Source organism: Eublepharis macularius, chromosome 14 (assembly GCF_028583425.1).
Source record: "Eublepharis macularius isolate TG4126 chromosome 14, MPM_Emac_v1.0, whole genome shotgun sequence".
NCBI classification, from domain to species: Eukaryota; Metazoa; Chordata; class Lepidosauria; order Squamata; family Eublepharidae; genus Eublepharis; species Eublepharis macularius.
The window spans coordinates 43,838,770-43,861,657 of NC_072803.1; the positions used below are offsets into that span (position 1 = coordinate 43,838,770).

The following is a 22,888-nucleotide window of genomic DNA, read 5'->3' on the forward strand; positions in this document are numbered from 1 at the left end:
TCTGTCAGCAGCTCAAATTGCAAAAAAATTACCAAAATAAAGATTTCACTGCAAGGAAATATATGATTGCCTACTAATGTATATCGATCTAGCTGATGTTAACCACATAGCTACAGTGGCTGGTTGAAAATTTGGCACCTCAAATCCATCTTGAAAACCATGATCTCCATTTGCCGATGGATTGCTTGTTCTGAATTCCAGACTAAAACACAAATCTCCAACCTGATTCCCCTGGGAACCATGATGTCCGCTGACATTTTTCCAGGTGCCCATCAAGTATTTTAGAAAGTTGGTGGGGCCCTTTGCCCAGCAGGGCTTCTCACTGGCCACTGGAGGTCCAATTCACTGGATAGATTAAAATAATGTTTTCAGCAGCAGGTGCCACCCCACATTGATTTTATTCCCTTTCACTCCACTTTTCTAGTATATTTTTAAAAATTATCCTTCTTCTCCCTTGCACTTAGGCTTCCTCTGAGTTAGTGGCTCTGCCTCCTGTGGCAACCATTTTGTGGTTGGCTCCGCTTCATGTGGCAGCCATTTTGTGGTTGAGCCCACTACTTTTCAGAATTCCAAAGGTTCCCACTGGCTCAAAAAGGTTGGGGACCCCTACTCTAAACATCATTGTAATTGGGAACCAAGCTAATCAGATGCATCAGGTTGCTGTGACTTTTAAGAGTTAAAGGGAAGAGAGAAATTTGCCAGATGGGCCTTTTTCTGATTACACTGCTGCAGTTTTTCCTGTCACTACATCTACTGGCATTTCCTATTTTATGCAACTTTGGAAAGGACAGGAGTTCTCTCGCTACTTCTGTGTATGGGAAGTTGGCAACCTTACACAGGGAAGAAGAAGACACCCTGCGCCAATACACAGTAAAATGGCATTAGCAGGTAAGCAAGATACCTAAAGTGGGTACAGTGGGGAGACAGACTACAGTTCTATGCATCAGTTCAATATATAATGGTACCTTGAACCCTGTATTGAAACAGAGATGGTGTCCCTATTAAATAGGTAAAGTCAGAGGGGACATTTTTTAGTTTATTTGTTCAGATTTATGGTTCTGGCTCAAACACAGTATTAAAAGCGCAGGACCTCATAAAGACCATGTCTTGGGGGCTAGCCTAATCGTAAAGGAAACTCGTGCCCACATCCTAGGCTCATCAGTGTCTCAGAAAGATTCTGCTGCCTGTGCTTTTGGAGGAAGCTCACAGAAGCAACTGATCAGCAATTCCTTGGCTCGCTAATATCCTGGAAAAACATCCTTCTGACCACCTAGATACGTGGAATGTTGGAAATGAGAAATACTTTAAAAAAGGAAAACACCTGGTTGATTATTTAATATGACACTGTTAGGAGGGGATATTAATTCAAGCAAAGGCAGCAAAAAACATGGGCTAGATGTGCCTGTTGCACATCTAGCCCATGTATGAGGGTAGAGGCCCCTTCCCTCATATCAAGTCTTTAACTCAATATGCTTCTGGAAGGATGCCATTTCCAAAATCTATATTGTCTTCACAGTCTTATTAGGGCCCACAGCTGCCTCCAGTCCCAACTATGGATGTGTCAATCCTGACTCTCTGCCCTGAAATTCCACCTGGTTGTTTTGGCTTATCTTGAAAACTTGTGAATATTTTGTCAAACAATGACATCCCCCCTGCACTTATTCACTTTGCATGGCAACCGTGCTCCAAATGGCTCAACTGTTCCCATTTACCCAGAGAGTTTCAATTTTTCAGTGTACATCCATGCAAACACACACAAACACACATATATACATGGACGAAATGCCAAGGCACTATATCCCTTTCACTACCATCCCATCCCAATAATCACCTATAAAAGTGTTTATTATACTACTTAATAGGCTTTTTAGCATTTTAATTTTGTTTTTATTAAAGGAATCTGGTAGAGTCAGTTTACAAGCCCCCCACCCTTTTCAAAAGGCAGTGCAAAATAAACAGGTGTGTATGCAGATAGCCCCCTCCCACCCCCGTGTTTTCCCAGCCACCAGCTGGGAGTACATTTCTGAGTACATTTTTTCCCTAACAGGTTGCCTCTGTATTTCTGCCTAGTAGCAAAAGGGCGAGGAATGTGGTTGTGCTGGTCCTACATGCTCAAATGCTCTGTATCCCTGAAGTGTGTGTGTGTGGGGGGGGCAAGCTAGGAGGCTGCCGTTCTGAGGGTGGGTTGGTTGCCTTCTCCTGTACATGAGGTTGGGACCTGCATGCCCCAAAGGCTCACTGCTTGCATGGTGTGGACAGCCATGTATCCTCAATTTGTTGTGTTGTTCTGGGTCTCCTTTATGTGTACAGACCCATGTATTTCCACTTTATTTATTTATTATATTAGATTTTTAGTCCACCTTCCCCACCAGGCGGGCTTAGGGTGGAGTACAACAATTCAATTTACATAAATAACAGTTAAAAACAGATAAAACATTATACAGATAACATTAAAACAACTTTATACAATAAATACAATACAGCTTCTCTTCAGATGGCGATGATAAAACACTGCTTTTCAAGCCCTGGCTCTATATAGGCTCATATGTAGGGTGGTGGACAGACCTTTAGTGTGGCCAGTGGGGGGCCCAACCTAGCCTCCACCATATGCCTCGCTTTGGTCCACCATATGCCTGGCAGAACATCTCTGTCTTACAGGCCCAGTGGAAAGATAACAAATCTTGCCGGGCCCTGGTTTCCTCAAACAGGGAGTTCCACCAGTTCGGTGCCAGGACCAAAAAGGCCCTGGCTCTGGTCGAGGCCAGGTGGGCCTCCCTTGGGCCAGGGACCACCAACAGTTGTTTATTTGTTGAACAAAGCATCCTCTGGGGTACATATGGGGGGAGGCGGTCCAGCAGATATGCAGGGCCCAATCTGCATCAGGCTGTATAGGTCAACACCAAAACCTTGAACCTGGTACTCAACTTGAACCCGCCAGTGCAGCTGGCGTAGTATAGGTGTTATATGTTCCATAATCAGGACCCTTGCAATTACTCGCGCAGCTGCATTTGTCTTCTGAAAATTGTCTTCTGAAAATTGGTGACTATCTACAGAACAGGTTATATCGGAAAGTAAATGCTATACCTCCTTGTGCTTTAAATGCTCTGTCAATTAGGATTCTACTGTATAAAAGACAAGCCGTATTGGTGATGACTCACTTTTTATCCTTGTCCAGGTGCATTGCCAACAACTCTGGCCTTGAGGCCGCTGCAAAGCACCCACTTGCCACTGGGAGGAGGCCTGCCAAATCGACGGCCTAAACACTCCTTCCCGTACCTCCCCTCAGCACTCTCCCACTCTGGGCACCAGGCTGCTGCGAAGCGCCCACTTGCCGCTGGGAAGGGGCCCGCCGAATCAGTTTTCTAGAGCCTGTTGTATTTTTTCACACAACAGGTATTATTGCTAGTCCAATATATTCCACCTCTTCCACTTTTTAAGAAGTGCCTGAAAACATATTTCAGTTAGTTCACACTTTATGGTATTAGATCGCTTTTGCTACATGTTCCCACGAACTGCAGCTTCCTTCTCCCTCACCCTGTCCCTTTTGCTTTTGCAAGGCATCATTGCACAATCATTCACCTTCTGGTTTTTCCCCTGCTTCAGTGCACATTTTTCAAGATGTGCTTTCTTGAACAATTGTACTCAGAGTGGGTTTGGTATTAGTGTGGGCAAGAAAATGTAGATTTCCACCCCTCCCTCCCCATATCTGGTGCCATTTCCCCCCAGTCCCCTTGTGCCCATCACTTCCCCTCCCTGCCATTGGTGGGCTTTTTGCTGGCTTTTAAAGATCAGCTGTATGTTACTATAACATCATATCACTAGCATGATATATTTTCTAAATTTTCTTTCTAAATAGTATACCTACTATCCATTTTTTAAAAAGCTTGCAGAAAGCTGGCTGAGTAGGGGATGGTGGGCATGAGGGACCACTCATGTGGAGACTAGAGATGGGCATGAACAGCAATACAAACAAAAAAAAGCCACAAACAGCCCAATCTGCTGTTCCAGAACAAGCTGTTCGTGAGGCCCCATTCTAAATGAACAGGTGGTCATTACAAGCCTCTTTTGTTGCTGTTCGTCAAGCCAGTCAGTCTGGCACCTGCAATCAATTCCCTTAGCAACGTAGGCAGGGATTGTCTGACCTCTGTCTGAACTCCTGCTGTTGCCCTGGAAACCCCAATCTAAGCCCAATTTAGCTTGATAGGCAGGTCTTCCTTCCAAGTGTGGAGCTCCAAATTTGTTACAAGAGAGCAAAGACCATTGGGGGTGGGATCCCAGCTCTGGCTAGTCTTTGCAGACAGTGGAGAGGGAGAGACAGCTGCTGTTGGCATTTTGAAAGAGAGACAGGTGGGTATAGATCTACCCCTTCAGGTTCCAAGGCTGCTGCCAGACTCTGGGGCCAAGGTATTATTTACTATTGGTACATTTCCTGCTGCCTGCTCAGGCAGGGTTTCTGGGAGTGGTGCGGTAGGGATCTACCCCTTCAAGTTCCAGGGCTGCTGCCAGGCTCTGGGGCCAAGCTATTATTTATTATTGGTACCTTTCCTGCTGCCTGCTCAGGTCAGGTTTCTGGGAGTGGTGCAGTAGGGATCTTGACCAAACTTGGATGATGGCTGGAGGAGAGCCTGCTGGCCCCTACGAACAGTCAACCACGAACATGTTCGTGAACAGGGTCATGTTCATGGTTGTTCGTGAGTCCCTGTTCATGGATGGCAATGAACAATGAACATCATGTTCTTTTTTTCTGTTCGTGCCCATCTCTAGTGGAGACCCTCCATTTCCAGTGTAAATATCTCTGCATGCACAGTGGCAATGAAGGCACAATGGGGAATTGTTCCCATGTGAAAACAAACTTGTCTGGTCCCCCCCCCCCATGATTTTCTGTAATTTTGTATTTTTCTAATGTTTTGTCCCACACATTATCCAAGGAGCTCAGGGTAGCATACGTGGTTCTGTTTCCATTTTATTGTCATAACAATTTTTGAGGAAGATTAGGCTGAGGGACAATGGCTTAAATTTTGGCACACTGACTATTTCACAACACTTGTTTAGATTGTCAGCAACTCTTTGTTTAATATTGTGTACAGTGCATCATTATATTTAGGAGCTTAAGAAGTAAGGAACCTACAAATATATGAAGAGCCCTGCTGGATCAGACCAGTGGTCCATCTAGCCCAGCATCCTCTCTGACACAGTGGCCAACCAGTTACTCTGGAGGGTCAACAGCCAGGCATAGAGGCCAAGGCTGTCTCCTTAAGTTGCCTCCCGGCACTGGTATTCAGAGGTTTACTGCCTGTGAAAGTGGAGGCTCCTTTTAGTCACTATAGCTAGTAGCCACTGATAGACCTATCCTCCTAATCCCCTTTTAAATCCATCTATGCCTGTGGCCATCACTACATCCTCTGGTAGCAAATTTTTATCCCTCACTGTGTAAAGAAGTATTTCCTTTTGTCCATCTCTACTGCCCTAAAGCTTCATTGGATGCCCTTGAGTTCTAGTCTTTTGGGAGAGGGAGGACATTCCTCTTTGTCCACTCTCTCTACCCTCTGCATAATTTTATAAACCTTTATTATGCCCCTCCATTTGTCTCTTTTCTAAACAGAAAAGTCCCAGGGTGGAAATACACATTGCAAAGTACCTAGGGGTGCTCAAGTGAACCTCAAGTCATGTGCCTTCCCTGCAACTTTTCATGCATTCGCTTGCGCTGTCAGATTTCAATTTGCTCTATGTGAATACATTCACATATTCAATATCAGTTCCTCCTCAACTGCTAAAAGAGAACCAGTTTGGTGTAATGTTTAAGAACTGGTTTGTTTTTTTTTGAAAATTTTTTTATTGGGTTAGAATCCGTTATTTTTACATTTACATTCAATTTTCCCCAAATTTTTCATTTCTAACCCCCTCCCTTTCCCCCCTTTTGTTGACTTCCAACAGTTTTCCAACCCTTTGTCCCTTTTCCCTTACTTCTATTAAATTTCTCTATCTAAAACAAATACATATTCTCCATTATACTAAGCAGTACATCCTTAACTACTTTTCTTATTATATACCCAAACTGTAAGTCTTTGTTTCCATCTTAGATAAACAATTTATCCCCTTTTCCAATTTTAAATATTTCTATATTTCTATATCATAAACCTATATATCATAAACCATAAAAATCTTACACATTTAAATCAAACAATTTGACTTATTCTCTATGTATTACTCATTCTATCTTTTTATGGTAATTCTATATAACTCTCGTCACATAGTCAATCAATTTGACTCGTCTATACATTCAGTTTGGTGCATTATACAAATCTTATCAAAGAAAGAAAATATTGTTGGTTACTCAATCCGTATATTTAATCCTTATCCTTAATTATTTTCTATCAATATTCTATTTATTAACCAATATATATCTATATCTATATCAATCTGTCAATCTAACTGCTTATAAATTCACATTTATCTCTTCCCCCCCCGGTAAAGTCACCCCCCTCTACATTTTATTATACTTCAGTAGTTCTCAAACTGCCACAGTTTTCCTCCCACCTCCCATTTCTTCTCCAGATATTGTTTCAGCTTCTCCCAATCTGTGTTAAACTGCCCTGAGTCCAGATTTCTCAGTTTTCTTGTCATCTTGTCCATTTCTGCCATGTACAGCAATTTGTAGGTCCAATCTTCAATAGTTGGCACTTCTTGTACTTTCCATTTTTGCGCATACAAAAGTCTAGCTGCTGCTGTCATATAAAATATCAACGTCCTATGATGGGCTGGAATTCCCTCCATTCCCAAGTTTAGTAGCAGGAGTTCTGGGTTCTTATTTATTTGAAATTGTAAAATTTCACTCATTTCTCTTATTATTTCCCCCCAGTACTGCCTAGCTACCTCACACGACCACCACATATGATAGAGGGAGCCCTCATGCTTCCTACATTTCCAGCATTTATTAGAAGTGTTCAAATTCCCTAGCGCAATCTTCTTTGGTGTCATGTACCAACGATAGATCATTTTGTAGATATTCTCTTTAATATTTGTACATGTCGTTGTCTTCATTGTAGTCTTCCACAAGTATTCCCATGCCTCCATTGTTATCTCTTTGTTAAAATTTATAGCCCATTTCACCATTTGTGTTTTAACTGTCTCATCCTCAGTATACCATTTCAACAGTACTTGGTATACCTTGGATATTCTTTTCTTGTCCTCTTTAAGAAGGGTCTGCTCTAGTTCCGAATTCTCTATTCGTATACCTCCCTTTACAGAGTCCGAGTTATACAAATCTCTGATCTGTCTATACTGGAACCAATCGTAGTTCGGTGATAGTTCCTCTTGCGTCTTTATTCTAAGTTTAGATGCTTCTATTTTAGTTATTTCTTTATAAGTCAAACATTGTCTTTCGTTATCAACAGCTCTCGGGTCTATCACCTCATATGGAACCACCCACCAAGGAGTTCCTTCTTGTAGGTAAATTCTGTACTTCTTCCAGATTGTGTATAGACTTCTCCGTACAAAATGGTGCAGGAACATCGAGTTGACCTTTACTTTGTCATGCCATAGGTATGCATGCCATCCAAATATTTTTTTATATCCCTCTAGGGCTAATAGTTTCTTGTTCTTTAATGTCATCCACTCTTTCAACCAAACTAGGCAGATTGCATCGTGGTAAAGTCTCAGGTTGGGCAGTTGCATTCCGCCTCTTTCCTTTGCATCTTGTAAAACTTTCATTTTCACTCGAGGCTTCTTGCCTGCCCATACAAAATCTGATATTTTCCTCTGCCATTTTTCAAATTGTTTAGAGTCTCTGATGATTGGTATTGTCTGTAGCAAAAACATCACTCTTGGTAACACATTCATTTTAACCGCTGCAATCCTACCCAACCATGACAGATTGAGCCTATTCCATTTAATCAAGTCTCTCTCAATCTGAATCCACAATTTTTCATAATTATTCTTGAACAAATCTATATTCTTTGCAGTCAGTTCAATTCCCAAATATTTCACCTTACTTGTTACTTCACAATCCGTTGTTTCCATTAACAATTGTTGTTTCTGCTTAGTCATGTTTTTGCATAGTATCTTTGACTTCTTTTTGTTAATGAAGAAACCTGCCAAGTCTCCAAACTCCTTGATCTTATCTATCACTTTTGGCATGTTCTCCAGTGGGTCCTCTACAATTAACATTATGTCATCCGCAAATGCTCTGACCTTGTATGAATAGTCCTTTATTTTTATTCCTCGAATTTCCTCGTCTTGTCGTATTTGTATCATCAGAATCTCCAATACTAAAATGAACAACAGTGGAGACAACGGGCAACCTTGTCTTGTTCCTTTGCTTATAGTCAATTTCTTGGTCAATTCATCATTCACCACAATTGCTGCAGTCTGGTCTCTGTAAATTTCCTTAATTGCTCTGATGAATCTTTCTCCTAATTGTAGCTTTTCCATAGTGGCAAACATAAAGTCCCAGTTTAAGTTGTCAAATGCCTTTTCAGCGTCAACAAAGAAGAAACCAACCTCTTTATCACAACGCTTGTCATAATATTCAATAGCATCAATCACTGTCCTTAAATTGTCTCTTATTTGTCTGTCTGGCAAAAAGCCTGCTTGCTCCTCCTCTATAACTTCCGAAAGCCACCCTTTCAGTCTCTCCGCCAGTATCTTCGCAAAAATTTTATAGTCGTTGTTGAGTAACGATATAGGTCTGTAATTTTTCACATTGGTCAAATCTTGGCTCTCTTTTGGGATCAATGATATGTTCGCTTCAGACCAAGTGTCTGGAATCCTTTGATCCCTTAGAACTCCATTGATCACCTCCTTTAGGAATGGTGCCAGCTCATTGGCCATAGTCTTATAAAATTTAGCTGTAAGTCCATCTGGCCCTGGCGCCTTTCCTAGATTTGCAGATTGTATTGCCTTACTTATTTCCTCATCCGTTACTTCACTATTCAGTTTATTTCTCCAAGCGTCCGAGATTTCTGGTAGCGTCATTTTCTCCAGATATGACGCTATTGAGTCTTTATTTACTTCTTTCTTGTTGTACAGTTTAGCGTAAAATTTATAAAAGGCTCTACTAATGGTAGTCTGTTCCAAATACGTTTTGTCATCTTCACAAATTTTATTTATTGTTTTCTTTTCCCTTCTCTTCTTCAGTTGCCATGCCAGGTACTTCCCAGGTTTATTTGCACCCTCAAACGCTTTCTGATTCAGCCTTTTGAGATTCCACTCCAATTCTTTATTACTCATTGCTGTTAGCTGTTCTTGCAATATTTTAATTTCCTGGTATAATTTCTTTTTCCCTGGTCTCTTTTTTAACTGTATTTCCTTAGCTTTTATTTTCTCCTCAATCTCTTGTCTCTTCTCCTCTTTCTTCTTTCTTGCTCTACCATTTAAGTCCATTAGTATACCCCTTATAACCGCCTTGTAAGCATCCCAAACTTTATCAGTTGGTACTTCTTTATTCACATTATATTGTATGAAAAACTTTGTCTCTCTTCTCAATATTTCCAAATTCTCTTTTTCCTGTAGCAAGTCCTCATTTATTCTCCATGCTTTCCGCTTTCTCCTTTTCCCTAATTTCCACATGATTGGGTTATGATCTGAGCCTACCATCGGCATTATTTCTACATCTTTAGTCCATAACGCCAAATCTTTTGAGGCCCAGATCATGTCAATTCTTGATAATGTGGAGTGCCTTGCAGAATAAAAGGTAAACTGTCTGCTTTTAGGATATTCTCTCCTCCATACATCTTCAAGAGTCTCTTGTTGAGTCAACTCAAAAAAGAGCTTTGGTAATAGTCCTCTTTTCTTTTGTGACATTGTAGTCTTTTTATCCAATTCCAAGTCTGTCACTCCATTGAAGTCTCCAGCAAGAATTATCTGATCATATGAAAGATCGTCTAAATGCTTCCTCAGCTCCTCAAAGAAGCTCTCTTTTGCACCATTAGGTGCGTAAATTCCGACTACCAACACTCTCTTTAGGTTCCAAGTACATTCCACTGCTACAAATCTGGCTTCCACATCTTTCATTATGAATTTTGGTTGTAGCTCCTCTTTTACATACAGCACCACTCCTCTTTTTTTCTTACTTGAGGCCGCTACAAAGTCCTTGCCCAATTTTCCCAATTTTAAATATTTTACATCCTGTTTTCGAATATGAGTCTCTTGCAAACAAACAATATCACATTTTTGTTTTAGTAGCCAGTGAAAAATATTTTTTCTCTTATTCGGTGAATTTAGTCCATTTACATTCCAAGATAATACTTTACACTCCATATTCATAATCTTGTTGGTAAGTCTTTTTCATTGCCCCTTATAAATCGCTCCATCTCCCGCTCAGATCTGATACGCTTTTTGGCGCCTCCAAATTCGAAGGACAAACCCTCTGGGAGCTCCCATCTGTACCTGATTTTCATGTCCTTCAGCATCTGGATTAGCGCTTTATATTTTTTCCGATCTAGTAGCACTGATCTGGGTAGTTCCTTCATTATAATGATTGTCTTGCCATCGATCTCCAATGGATCTTGAAACTGTTTAGTCACAATCTTCTCTTTCATGTTTCTTGTTGTAAATTGTACAATCACGTCTCTTGGTACTTTTCTCTGGGTTGCAATTCTCGAGTTCACACGATATGCCACATCTAGGATAGCCACAACATCCTCCTCCTCCTTCCCCAGGTATTCAGCTAACACCTCCGTCATCTGCTCTTGCGCTGTCTTTCCTTCCATTTCCGGCAGGCCACGAAATCTGAGCTGCTTCTCCATATGTCTACTTTCCGCAACCGCCATCCTTCCCCTCATCAACCTCATCTCTGTTTGTTGCGTATCTGCTAAGTTCTCCATCGCTCCTTCTACTGTTTTAACTCTCTGCTGCGTCCCTTGTAATTCACTTTGTATTGTTTCCATACCTTTCTTCACTTCTGACAGCTCCGATTTTACTTCTGACAGCTCCGATTTTACTGTCTGTTTAACCTCTTTGATCAGCTCCAATTTCATGTCTTTAAATTCTTTAATCACCTCCAAAAGTTTTTTATCCAGGTTTTCTATTGCCAATTGCCACTCTTTCTTCGACATCGTGGGGCTTGCTTTGGCTCGCTCCCACGAATCCGCTCTCTTCCTTAGCTCCGTGGCGTTAAATTTAGTACCTTTTTATTTCAAATGTCCCGGTCTTCTTGCATAAATTAATTTTAAAGGGTCCAAAATGTCGGGCGTCTTTTCTCTATGGTCTCTCTATGATTTTATAATCCAATATGGCCTACTTCCTTTTCCGCTGAAGCCGCGACCCTTCCCCTCTCAAAGATGGCGATTCCCTTCTTCCTGCCCTCCAGCAAGGGCCGCTTCTCTCCAGCCGCTCTATTGTTGTTACGCACTTCCTGTCTCCCGTCTTCCCACAGCAGGTCTCGCGATGGTGTCTTTTTCTCACAGCTCCAAAGCCACAGGTATTCAAAACAATAATCCAATTTCTTTAATAACTTCTTTAAACTTAGTCTCTTTTCTAATACAACTCCTGCCGAAGCTTCCCCTCCTTTTCGCTAGTCTGTTGCAGTTTAAAAGTCTACTTTTTTTCCTCTCTGTTTTTATCAATCTGTCCCGTATCGGAAGATAGTGATCTTTACCTTCCCTTCACTTTCCTCGGGTTGTAATCGCTGTTTCGATTTCAAGTTCTCCTTTCCACTTCTTCCCCCAATCGAAGCTTGGGTATGTAGGTCTTATGCCAGCCGAATTGGCCCCAAAACTGCCGCAGAGATTGTAGCCGACCCGTCGCAAGGTGGGACCTCAAGGATCGGGAGGGGACCCGTTATGTAGAGCCCCCCCTCGTCCGAGATCTAACTCACCCTAGGGTCTTGAACGTTTTTTGCGTGCTCTCCGCCTGAGAGCAGTCGGCCGCGGGCTATTTTCACCCCGCCGGCCGCTTAAAACGGCAGTCCGGTCAGCTCCGCAAATGGAGCTGCGTTAGACCTCCATGAATCCCAAACCGGAACATGTTTAAGAACTGGTTGAGAGCCAGTTTGATGTAATGGTTAAGAGCGCAGGATTCTAATCTGGAGAACCAGGTTTGATTCCCCACTCCTCCACCAGAAGCCAGCCAGGTGACCTTGGGCTAGTCACAGCTTCTAGCTCTCTCAACTCCACCCACCTCACAGGGTGTTTTGTTGTGGGGATAGTAACATACTTTGTAAACCGCTCTGAGTGGGTGTTAAGTCATCCTTAAGGACCATATATAAATCAAATGTTGTTGTTGTTGTTATTATTAAAGTATCCCAGTTTCCCTCACCTCCCACCACCATTAATTGAAATGCAGATCTTGACACTTTCTCACACCTTAAAGAAATGCAGTTAGGCAAGTCAAAGGAGCCTAGTACTTGTTCTCACAGCAAAAACAGAGCTGAATTGGCTTTCTGCCCTCCAGACACATTTGCAGATGCAATCACACAAAGGGAGCTCCCGTGAAAGCAGTATGTACATGCGCCAAGCAAGAACAGCCTGCACGTGAATTGAGGACCACACATAAAATCCTGCACTTGAGCGTCTCAGGTAATTCACGTGTATTTACACTCCTGGTTTCTTCAGCTTTTCCTCGTAGGAAAGGTGCTCCAAACTAGAGATGGGCACAAACCTAAATATGAACCAAAAAAACCCATGAACCAGCCCAGTTTGGGGGTTCATGAACCAGGGTTCGTGGAAGCTTGTTTCCACGAACTTCCATGAGCTGGACTACTGGTTCGTTTGGTTCGTATTAAAGGGCCAGTTTAAATGGCCATTTCCCTGGGGGAAATGGCCATTTAAACTTTTCCTGCCACTTGCAAGTGGCAGGTCCCTTTAAACTATCAGCTGGCAGGCGGCAGGGGGGATCCCCCTCTCGCGGACTGCCAGCTGATAGTTTAAAGGGACCTACTGCTTGCAAGCGGCAGGGCCCTTTAAACGGCCCAACCCCCAGCCACAGCCCCTCACCCCCCTCCTAAGCCCCAGCCCCCACTTACCTTTCATCTGATGCTGGGGTGGTGGAGGCCTCCTCCGTTGCCCTGGAGGCCCATGCGGCAGCAGAGGAGGTGGAAAACTCCCACCCCTAAAATGGCAGCTGCAACTGCCATTCAGGAGATGGGAGGGCCCTTTTTGGCCTCCTCTGCTGCCCTGCAGGCGCACAGACCAGCTGAGGAAGCCAAAAACAGCCTTTTTGGCCCTCAAATGGCAGCCGCAGCTGCCATTTGAGGGGCGGGAGGGCCCTCTTCCTCCTCCTCTGTTGCCCTGCGGGTACGCAGGGCAGCAGGGAAGGCCAAAAATGGCCTTTCCACCCCTCAAATGGCAGCCACAGCTGCCATTTGAGGGATGGAAAGGCCGTTTTTGGCTTTCTCATCTGCTGCGCAGACCTGCAGAGCAGCGAAGGAGGCCTCCACCACCCTAGCATCAGAGGAAGGTAAGTGGGGGGCTGGGGCTGGGGCTGCACCATAAATGCAGGGGCATTATTGGCTGGTTTTTTTTTTCAATCCCTTTCCAAATAATCCCTAGCATCATTTGCCTTTTTCACTGCTGAGGCATACTGGGTTGACAGGTTGTCTATCTACTATACTAATATATTCCTGTTTCACTATCATGGCTACCAGCAAAGGAATTCTGGGAACTGTTGTTCTATGAAAGAGATAGTTTATAGAGGTTATGAGACATCAAACTGCAGAAGAGGAGATCAGTCAATGAATATCTTTCTGTGTTTTGATTCTGCTCTTTCTTCAAGGAGCTCTCTGTTGGTATTAATTGTGCTCCCTTTTGCCACAACTATCCTGTGAGGTAGTTCAGGGAGTTGAGGGAGAGTGACTGGTCCATGGTCATTCTGAGCTTCATGGCAGAGAGAGGATCTGAATACGGGTCCCCCCTTTCCTAGTCCAACACTCTACAGTGCCACACTGGCTTTCAGAATATTGATTTATTTCAAAGATTTCTACCTCAATGCTCATCTAAAAGCTTCTGGAACAGATAAAAACTCCATTCAAAACAGTTCAATAAATAGTAAACATATTAAAATATTAAAAACAGCAAATAATGTATTAATTTCCTAACCACATTCAATAAAATCAGAATACATCACAGAGAGGAAGGGAGTGAGTTATTTTAAAAAACTGAACTCAGAGCTGGAGTGAACAGAAAAGTCCCAGACTGCAGTGGCTCAAGTGCCAGGAGGACATCCATGTGGAGAGAGTTCCATATTTAGGCTGCCACCACAGAAAAGGCCCCGTCATACATAGCTACTCACCTCACCTCTGATGGAGGGAGCATCCAAACGTGCAAAACTCGCGTGAGGAAACGCGATATTTCGCATTTTCCCCGTCACGATCCGGAAGAGGGTGGCATGAAGCTCCTTAAGGTTAGTCATCTGGAATCAGCCTAGATAAGATAGCCACATACATTGCACAATGAATAGCTACCAAAGTGTCCAAAATCTTAGAGTTATGGTACAGTCCTGGGAGAAGCCCAAAAGCTAATGTTCTCTTGTCATTGACTCATTTCACTAATGAGATCCAAGGAGCTGCCACAGAGATTAATATTAAGCTCTTCCCCGGAAGACAGGCAGGCAGAGAGCTGGTGATTGCATTTCAGAGGCTATTGTCAGCTGGGGCAACAGTAACTCTACCTTACTAGGTTGGCTTCCTCGTGGCAGATACAATAGCACAACTGTGTCTGAAATGTGAACTCCTATAATTACCGGAGTGGGAAGGCTTATGAGAGAAGCGTCAAAGAGCCACACGGAAACAATCAGCAGCACCAATTTGCTGATCACAAAGGAATCCTTGGTCTAAAACCCTGAGTGGGACAGGTTTTTGGCCTGGGGACTGTAAGGATGGAACAGCAGCCGGAAACGTAAGTTGTCTCTTGTGTGGTATTTGGATGCAGGTTGTTAAGACAGACAGAGTAGGTAGTAAAACAAGCAGGGACCTGGAAGAACAGGTGCCTCAGCCATGCTAGCTTGGAGCTGAGGTATCCCCTTACTGGTTGACAGTAATGGAGTCTGTGGATCTCACTGTTTTTTATTGGCCACTTAAGGTTTGCAAGAACTGATGTTGTGGCATAACTCTTTGATGAACTAATCCCTTTCTCCATATTGTTGCAAATCCCAGAAGCAGGCCTTTATGCTCTTCCCAGAAGTGTATGGCTGGCTGATCTTTGACTTATTGGTCTGATTCAGCCAGGCAATTTTTAATCTACCGATGCCTGAAGCTGAGCAGTTGGATTGGGGTCACAATCACAATAGGGTCAGCTTTTCTAAACCTAAACTCTTAAACAGCTCAGATCTGAGGTTTGGCAAGCAGGTCATGTTTGCTGCTTTGCCAGAAAGCAAAATAGGGACATCCAGATTAGTGTGAATTACAAAGACTTAATCGTAGCTGTGTTAATCATGTTAGCCTTTTAAGTTTTGGAACATGAGTATAACTATTAAAAAATGCCTGTGTTCTGGGCTTTCAATTTTTTTTTTCATCATGGGGAGAGGCTACTAAGTGAAGGAGCCTAGAATTGTAAACCTATGAAGCTTGCTTAGAAATAATCAGCCTTCTTGTATGGTGATGACTAGCAAGTCAAGAGCTTTGGAGACCTGGGTTCAAATGACCACTCAGCTGTGATGCTCTTTTTTTATTCAATGGCCTTGGGCCAGTCACAATATCTCTCAGCCTGACTTACATCACAGAGTTGCTGTGAGGATAAAATGGAAACAGAGAGAACCATGTGCAATGCCCTGAGAACCTTGGAGGAAGGATAAAAAGATGAAAATATGTTAGAAATAAGCCCCATCAAAATGCGTGGGATTTATTTCCGAGTAAAAATGATGGGCTTTTCAACACAAGCAAATTATTCTTGCTTTTCTTAGCAGTTAATCTACTAGCATCAGAACTGTGTTGAGCATGGAGCTTCTGCACAACTTCCATCCTTCTGCATTTTTCCAGTTGCCATATAGGTTTATCTTCTTACAGATATTCCTTTAAACATTCAGGACTTTTGAGCAAGGGTGCTATCTTTGTTGGTGGCATCCTAACACTATCCCCCCTTTGTTTTTTGTTTTGTTGCAGATGCACTATATTGATACAGCACATGTGCAACAAAACTATATATACTTTTAGAAGAGGAGCTAGGTGTGCATGTGTGTGAAAATTACTATATTGTCCCTGTACAGACACCCCAATATTTGGATGTTTGGGGCTGCCAATTAGTTTTAAAAAGCATTTTTGATAACAAATTCTACGTGGCGGGGGGGCTGTGAGAGAGGAGACCGGAATGGAGCTGGGGATCCCAGTGCTCCGGGGTTGAGGAAGGTATGGCAGTGGGATGTTGTTTTGGAATGGAAGGCCACAGAGACAAGGTAGGGCTCGGTGTCCTTCCAACCTTCATCCCATCTTGAGGCATGGTGGTTGTGGGGCTAGGAGATTGAACTACATCCCTTCAACTCTGCTGTTGTGTAACACCAGGTCCATAAACAATAAGACCAAGACACTGCAAGATTTCTTCGCAGTGAAAAATGTAGACTTGGTTGTGTCACCGAGACCTGGGTGAGGGATGGCGAAACAGTCGCCTTGAAGGAATTGACCCCCCCCCCAAGGGTTCTTGGTCCTTCACCAGTCCCAGATGGATGGTTGGGGGGTGGCCATACTCATTTGGGAGTTTCTCCTTCAGGCCACTCCCCGCAACAAAGAACACTGGCATTGATTGTGTTGGCCTGACGTGGGGTGCTGAGGAGAGTTTGGCTATCCGTCTGGTGTACCGACAGGCTAGTGCACCAGCAGCTACCCTTTCAAGCCTGTTGGAGGTGGTGACAGAGTGGGCTTTGGAGCACCCTAGGCTATTAGGCTTGGGTGATTTCAATGTCCACATCGATGATGCCGCCTCCTTACAGGCTACAGACTTACAGTGCAATCCTATGCAGAGTTACTCCAATCTAAGCCCACTGAAGTCAATGGCCTTAGACTGGAGTAACTCTCCATAGGATTGCACTGTTAGTGTCATTCATGGCAGCACTAGGGCTCTCTCAATTTGTTTCAGCTCCCACACATCAAGCGGGTCACACGCTAGATTTGATCTTTGGGATGGGGATTCAGGTGGACCTTGATGCCACTGGGGCGGTGCCATGGTCAGACTACTTTGTCCTGAAGGCCCATCTGGGTGTGCCAGCCCCTTCCTCTATAGGCAGCAAGTAGATTTATGCTCACCTGTGGTGACTAATGGATCTGATTGGTTTCCAGAATGCTCTGTGGGATCCAATGCCCCTTGGCGGTTCATTAGATGAGCTGGTGGAGGACTGTCATAGCTGTCTCTCCAAAGTCATCGATGAAATTGCTCCCCATTGCCCCCTCTGTTCCCATGCCAGGCTAGCCCCCAGATACACAGAGGAGCTACGGTGGCTGAAACAGGAACTGAGATGGCTGGAGCGAGTGTGGCGGCAGAATCAGAGTGAAGAGGCAAGATCATCTTATAGAGTGTTTATGAAGGCCTATGAGGTGGCTGTGAAGGCAGCAAAGAAGCTGCCTCCATAGCATCTGCAAGCTCACGCCCGGCGAAATTATTTCAGGTAGTTTGGTCCTTGGTCTCCCTCTTGCAGGGAGACTGACAAATTAGGAATTCGGCTATTAGCTGTGAGGTTTTTTGGAGCTTTTTTGTGGATAAAGTCTTGTCCCTCCACTGCGACCTGCCGGCCACAGTTGATACAGTAAAAGAACTGGAGACCCCTTGGCCATCTTCTGGCCTGACCTTGGATCATTTCATTCTGGTCTCCCAGGAGGATGTTGACAGGATCCTGCGGCTGATGAGGCCCACTATGTGCCCCTTGGACCCCTGCCCCTTGTGGCTGGTTAAGGCCAGTGTTGATGGGCTAAGGGCCCTGTTGGAGGCTATTATCAATCTATCGTTGAGCTCTGGGGTTTTTCCTGGGGCGTTAAAGGAAGCCGTGGTGAGGCCCCTTCTGAAAAAACTGACTTTGGACCCCACCGATCCATCCAATTACCGCCCAAACTCGAACCTCTAGTTTCTGGGTAAGGTGATTGAGCGAGTGGTGGTGGAGCAGCTACAGGGTTTCCTGGAAGATTAATCGGTCCTGGACCCATTCCAGTCTGGTTTCCGCCCAGGGTGGGTTGGCACTGCTGGTATTGCTAGATCTCTCAGCAGCGTTCAACACGGTTGACCATGATCTGTTGACCCACCGCCTCTCTGATGCGGGGATTTGAGGGACTGCCTTGCAGTGGCTTGTCTCTTTTCTCCATGGTCAGGGACAGAGAGTGGTGCTGGGGGAGAGGTTATCAGCACGCCAACCATTGATGTGCGGTGTCCTGTCGGGGGTGTTACTCTCCCCTTTGTTGTTCAATCTTTATATGTGTCCTCTCGCCCAGCTGCCACAGAGTTTCGGACTGGATTGCCATCAGTAGGCGGATGACACCCAGTTGTATCTGTTCTTGGACGGCCAGCCTGGCTCTGCTCCCATTGCCCTAATTAGAGCGTTGGGGGTCGTGTCTGGATGGGTGAAGCAGAGCAGACTGAAATTGAACCCCACGAAGATGGAGGTCCTGTACTTGGACTGTGGGTGAGTAGATGTGGGGATCCAGCTCCTGGCCTTTGACAGGGCACCACTTGTGCCCGTCTCATCGGTCAGGAGTCTTGGCGTGACACTGGATTCCTCCTTCTCTATGGAGGCCCAGGTCACGGCAGCAGCCTGTACTGCCTTTTTCCACCTCCGACAGGCCAGGCAGCTTGCCCCCTATCTCTCAACCCATGACCTAATGACAGTGATCCATGCAATGGTCACATCCACATTAGATTACTGTAACTCACTCTATGCAGGGCTTCCCTTGCGTTTGACCCGGAAATTGCAGCGGGTCCAAAATGCTGCTGCTCATGACCTGACAGGAATTTCATTCAGGGCACATGTGACCCCAACTCTGCAGCAGTGACATTGGGTCCCTGTGGAGTTCCAGATCAGGTTCAAGGTTTTGGTCTTGACCTATAAAGCTCTAAATGGACTGAGACCAGCATACCTGACGGACCGCCTCTCCCCATATGTACCCTGGAGAGCCCTTAGATCAGCAAGTAAACACCTACTGGTGGCCCCTGGCCCCAGGGAGGCTCAGCTGGCCTCAACCAGGGCCAGGGCATTTTCCGTCCTGGCCCCGAATTGGTGGAACTCTCTGTCAGAAGACACTTGGGCCCGCCAAGACCTTACATCTTTTGGGTGGGCCTGTAAAACAGAAATGTTCTGCCAGGCATATGGTTGAGGCCAGCACTTGGATCCATTCTAAGTTGCCTCCCTGCTGGTCTTCTACTAGTGGGGAGGCTATATGGTCCATCTGCCCCCCCCCATGCGCTGGGGAGTTAGAGTTCACCAACCCGCACCTCCGCCCTCTTTCCCTGTGTGTATGGTGTGCAGGGAAAGGGGAATGACACCCCATCTGGGATACTGAAATGTATACTGCTATGTTGAGATGTGATTTTATTGTTCTACTGTTTTATCCATTGTAATTTATCTATTGCTGTAACCTGCCCTGAGCCAACTCGCTGGGAGGGCGGGATATAAATGTGTTCAGTCAGTCAGTCAGTCAGTCAAATGGAATTACACATCCACCTAGTCAATCACTTTCAAGCTACAAGTACTTAACGTTAATCATATAAGGGAAAGAGCAATGAGTGCTCTTCTACCTATAAAAGTTCAAGGAAGCAAACGGCTGTGTGTGACCAAGGCAGTCTCAGAGACGCCTGTCCTGGGGTGGGGACAGCTTCATGGCAACACGAACATGTGTCCAGGCACAGAGTTGACCCACATGATTCTGCTTCAAAGGCTGTTAGGAGACTGGATCAAAGAGGCCTATCAGGCAGGTGTTCCAGAGGTGACTGGCCAGCATTTGCAGGTGCAGTTGCAACTGATGTGGGCGTGCCTCATTGAAGGCACCTGAAAGGAGGTGGAAGAAGCTGGGGCATGGGCCACAGTTGGGGTGTGCTTTAAAAGTGGTGAGGAGGAGCATTTGGGGGTGACTGGGAACCAAGTGAGAGGAATAAGCCACCAGGCAGTCAGTGAAGAAACTTGCCTTGCCTCTGTGTTCAAGTAGACTATGAGGCAAAGCCCTGTAGTGAGCTTGTTTGTTGGAAGGAATGGGATGGTTGGGAGACCCCTCCCCAGCTTGTTGCAGGTACCAACCTTACTGCCCCCCCTAAAGTCATGCAGCCATAACAGCAGCTTCAACCCAGAGAGCCCAAGACTGTGGAAATATATATTTTGCAGGCACAGAAAGAAAACATTACCAATTGATGCAAGCACATAGGAAAAACAATGATCCTCCTGGAGTTCTTATAGCAATATAGAAATAGATGCCATCCAGTGAGTGTTTTAAAGAAATGCTTTCAATTTTGCTGACGCAAAGGATAAAACTTCTTCATTTTCAAGGCAGGGGAAAGAGCACAGGGTGGGAGTTTCCCACAGTCATGATCCAGTCAGTGGGAAGTAGGTAGGGTTGCCAGCCTCCAGGGGGTGGCTGGAATTACAACTCATCTCCAGGTGACAGTGATCAGTTCCCCTGGAGAAAATGGCTGCTTTAGAGAGTGGACTTTATGGTATTATACCATTCTGAGCCCTTCCCCTCCCCAAACCCCACTCTATCCAGGCCCCAACCCCCAAATCTCCAGGAATTTCCCAACCTGGACCTGGCAACCCTAGAAGTGGGTAGTCATGGGAGGAGCAGGCAAAAGTACAGGAAACATTACACACACCAACAAATGCAACTCAAATTTGATTTCTTGGAAAAGACTGGGTGGGAGGAGTGGTTCCAAAAGAACCAGAAAAAAAAATGGGGAAAATTCAAGGCAAAAACTAATGGCTCAAGAGAATACATAGTGTAGAAATTGGGGGATAAACTGATGCAACTTGGAGCCAGAACTGACATGATAACTCTTTGTGGAAAAGCTCAGTTAGGATCAAGTTTGAAACCAGAGTATATTCAGGATGTCCAAAAGCGGACAGAGATTTGTCAATATTACAGATGTTTGTCTATGATGTTGCATTGATTGGCAACTCTCTTTGTTTTCCTGTCCCCCAGGATGTCTCAGGCTCCAGAGGCTGAAAGCAATGAGATGGCAGAGCTGGGGCCAGAGGCCCAGTCCCTCATCCCAAGCTGCAGCAGTCATAAAATTGACTGTATCATCTGCTATTGCTCCTACGACCTGTCAGCCCACCTGCCGCGCCGCCTCTACTGCGGCCACACTTTCTGTCAGACCTGCATCAGACGCCTGAACATGGTGGCCAATGAGCAGTGGTGGATTCCGTGCCCACAGTGCCGCCAAAATACACCTACCCCTCGTGGAGGAGTGACCATGCTTGACTTGGACTTGACAGCCTTCTTAGCAGTCAAGTCTGAAAAGGAGCATCCTCGAGTGGTGGGCAAGATGGAATATGAAGAGGCCTCAAAAACACCTGCCAAGGAGAAGCCAATCACACAGCAGCCCACAGGCCTTTGCCAGGAGACCCTGCCACGGCCATATTTTCCACAAAATAACTGCTGTGGCCACTGCCTTTGCTGTGTGACCACAGCTGCTTTTCAGGGCTGACTGAGTTTTTGATATGGGTGGCAAGGGCTGGCCCCCATGAAACCTAAAACGAGGGCCATTTTAGGTCTGAAAACAAGCCTGTTGGCCAGCTGTTTTTCTGAAACTGTCCACCTTTCTCAGCCATTTTGCAGGAAATCCTTTGTTTTGATTGGTTCCCAATCTTATCTCCTGATTAACCCTGAGCTGTATATAAACCATTTCTGGATCAGGTCACACCACATTCGTGAATATTCTGTTAATGATGTCAGACAGTTTACAAGTATGCCAATGTTCTGTTAGGCCAGTCTTCTTCAACCAATTGTCAGTCCTTCTATGGGTCTTCTGTGGATTTTGACATTGGTTACTGCCCAATTTTATCCACAAAATTAATCTAATCTTCAACTGGACTTAGTAATGGATTCCATGGCACTGGACAGCGAAACACTGTCCCCTGGGGAAATACCCAATTATAGGCCCAGTTCCTTACTTTAAGTTATGCAAGGACATGTTCTAATACTGAGATTAATATGATATTATTTTAAGGGATATGGAACAAGAGAACAGGTTGGCTGTTACAACTTCTTTTGCTGCCTAAAGTGGTCCCAAAGGGTTTTTTTGTTTTGTATTAACACCAAAAGTATACCCTTCCAGGTATACATCCTTTTATGTTCTGCTAAGTTGGATGGGGGATGTACAAAATCTGAAAAGTGAGAAGGGAAAGAAATAAAACTTGTATGGGAAATGTGGACTTGTGCAAAGCTGGAAATGGGGGTGGAGTGGGGAGGACAAAGATAAGAAATGTTCTTCATTTTGTGAAGTCTGGTGAACATTTGGGCATGTACATATTTTAGAGAAAATACGAATTTTGATAAAGTATGGGAACCAGCAGCATAGTACTGGAACATCAATTGTTGTTGAACTACATGCATGTTACTTTCATTTGCTCTTGTCATTCCACTTTGATTTTGGAACAAGAAAAGTGAAACTAATAAATCCTCAATCTAAAATGTTTGAAGGACTTAACTCATCCAGTCTAGTAGCATCAGTCACAAAAAATGCATAGGGAGCCAGTTTGGTGTAGTGGTTAAGAGCACGGGACTCTAATCTGGAGAGCCGGGTTTGATTCCCCACTCCTCCACAAAGCCAGCTGGGTGACCTTGGGCGAGTCACAGTTCTCTTGAGCTCTCTTAGCCCCACCCACCTCACAGGGTGATTGTTGTGGGGTAATAATAACACTTTGTAAACTGCTCTGAGTGGGCATTAAGTTGTCCTGAAGGGCGGTATATAAATCGAATGTTATTATTATTATTACCGTTTTTTAAAAAATTAAATATACATGCATGTTTTTGCAAATGTGTTTTATATGTGCA

General features: G+C 44.6%; 1 protein-coding gene across 1 annotated transcript; it reads left to right on the forward strand.

Annotated features, from left to right (window-relative positions):
• The first annotated feature begins 14,769 nt into the window (after positions 1 to 14,769).
• On the forward strand, positions 14,770 to 21,539 carry RNF224 (ring finger protein 224). Its single transcript, XM_054997296.1, has 2 exons — positions 14,770 to 14,831; positions 21,032 to 21,539. The coding sequence occupies exons 1-2, from the start codon at positions 14,812 to 14,814 to the stop codon at positions 21,537 to 21,539; spliced, it is 528 nt and encodes a 175-aa protein (XP_054853271.1). The 5' UTR covers positions 14,770 to 14,811.
• Positions 21,540 to 22,888: the final 1,349 nt, after the last annotated feature.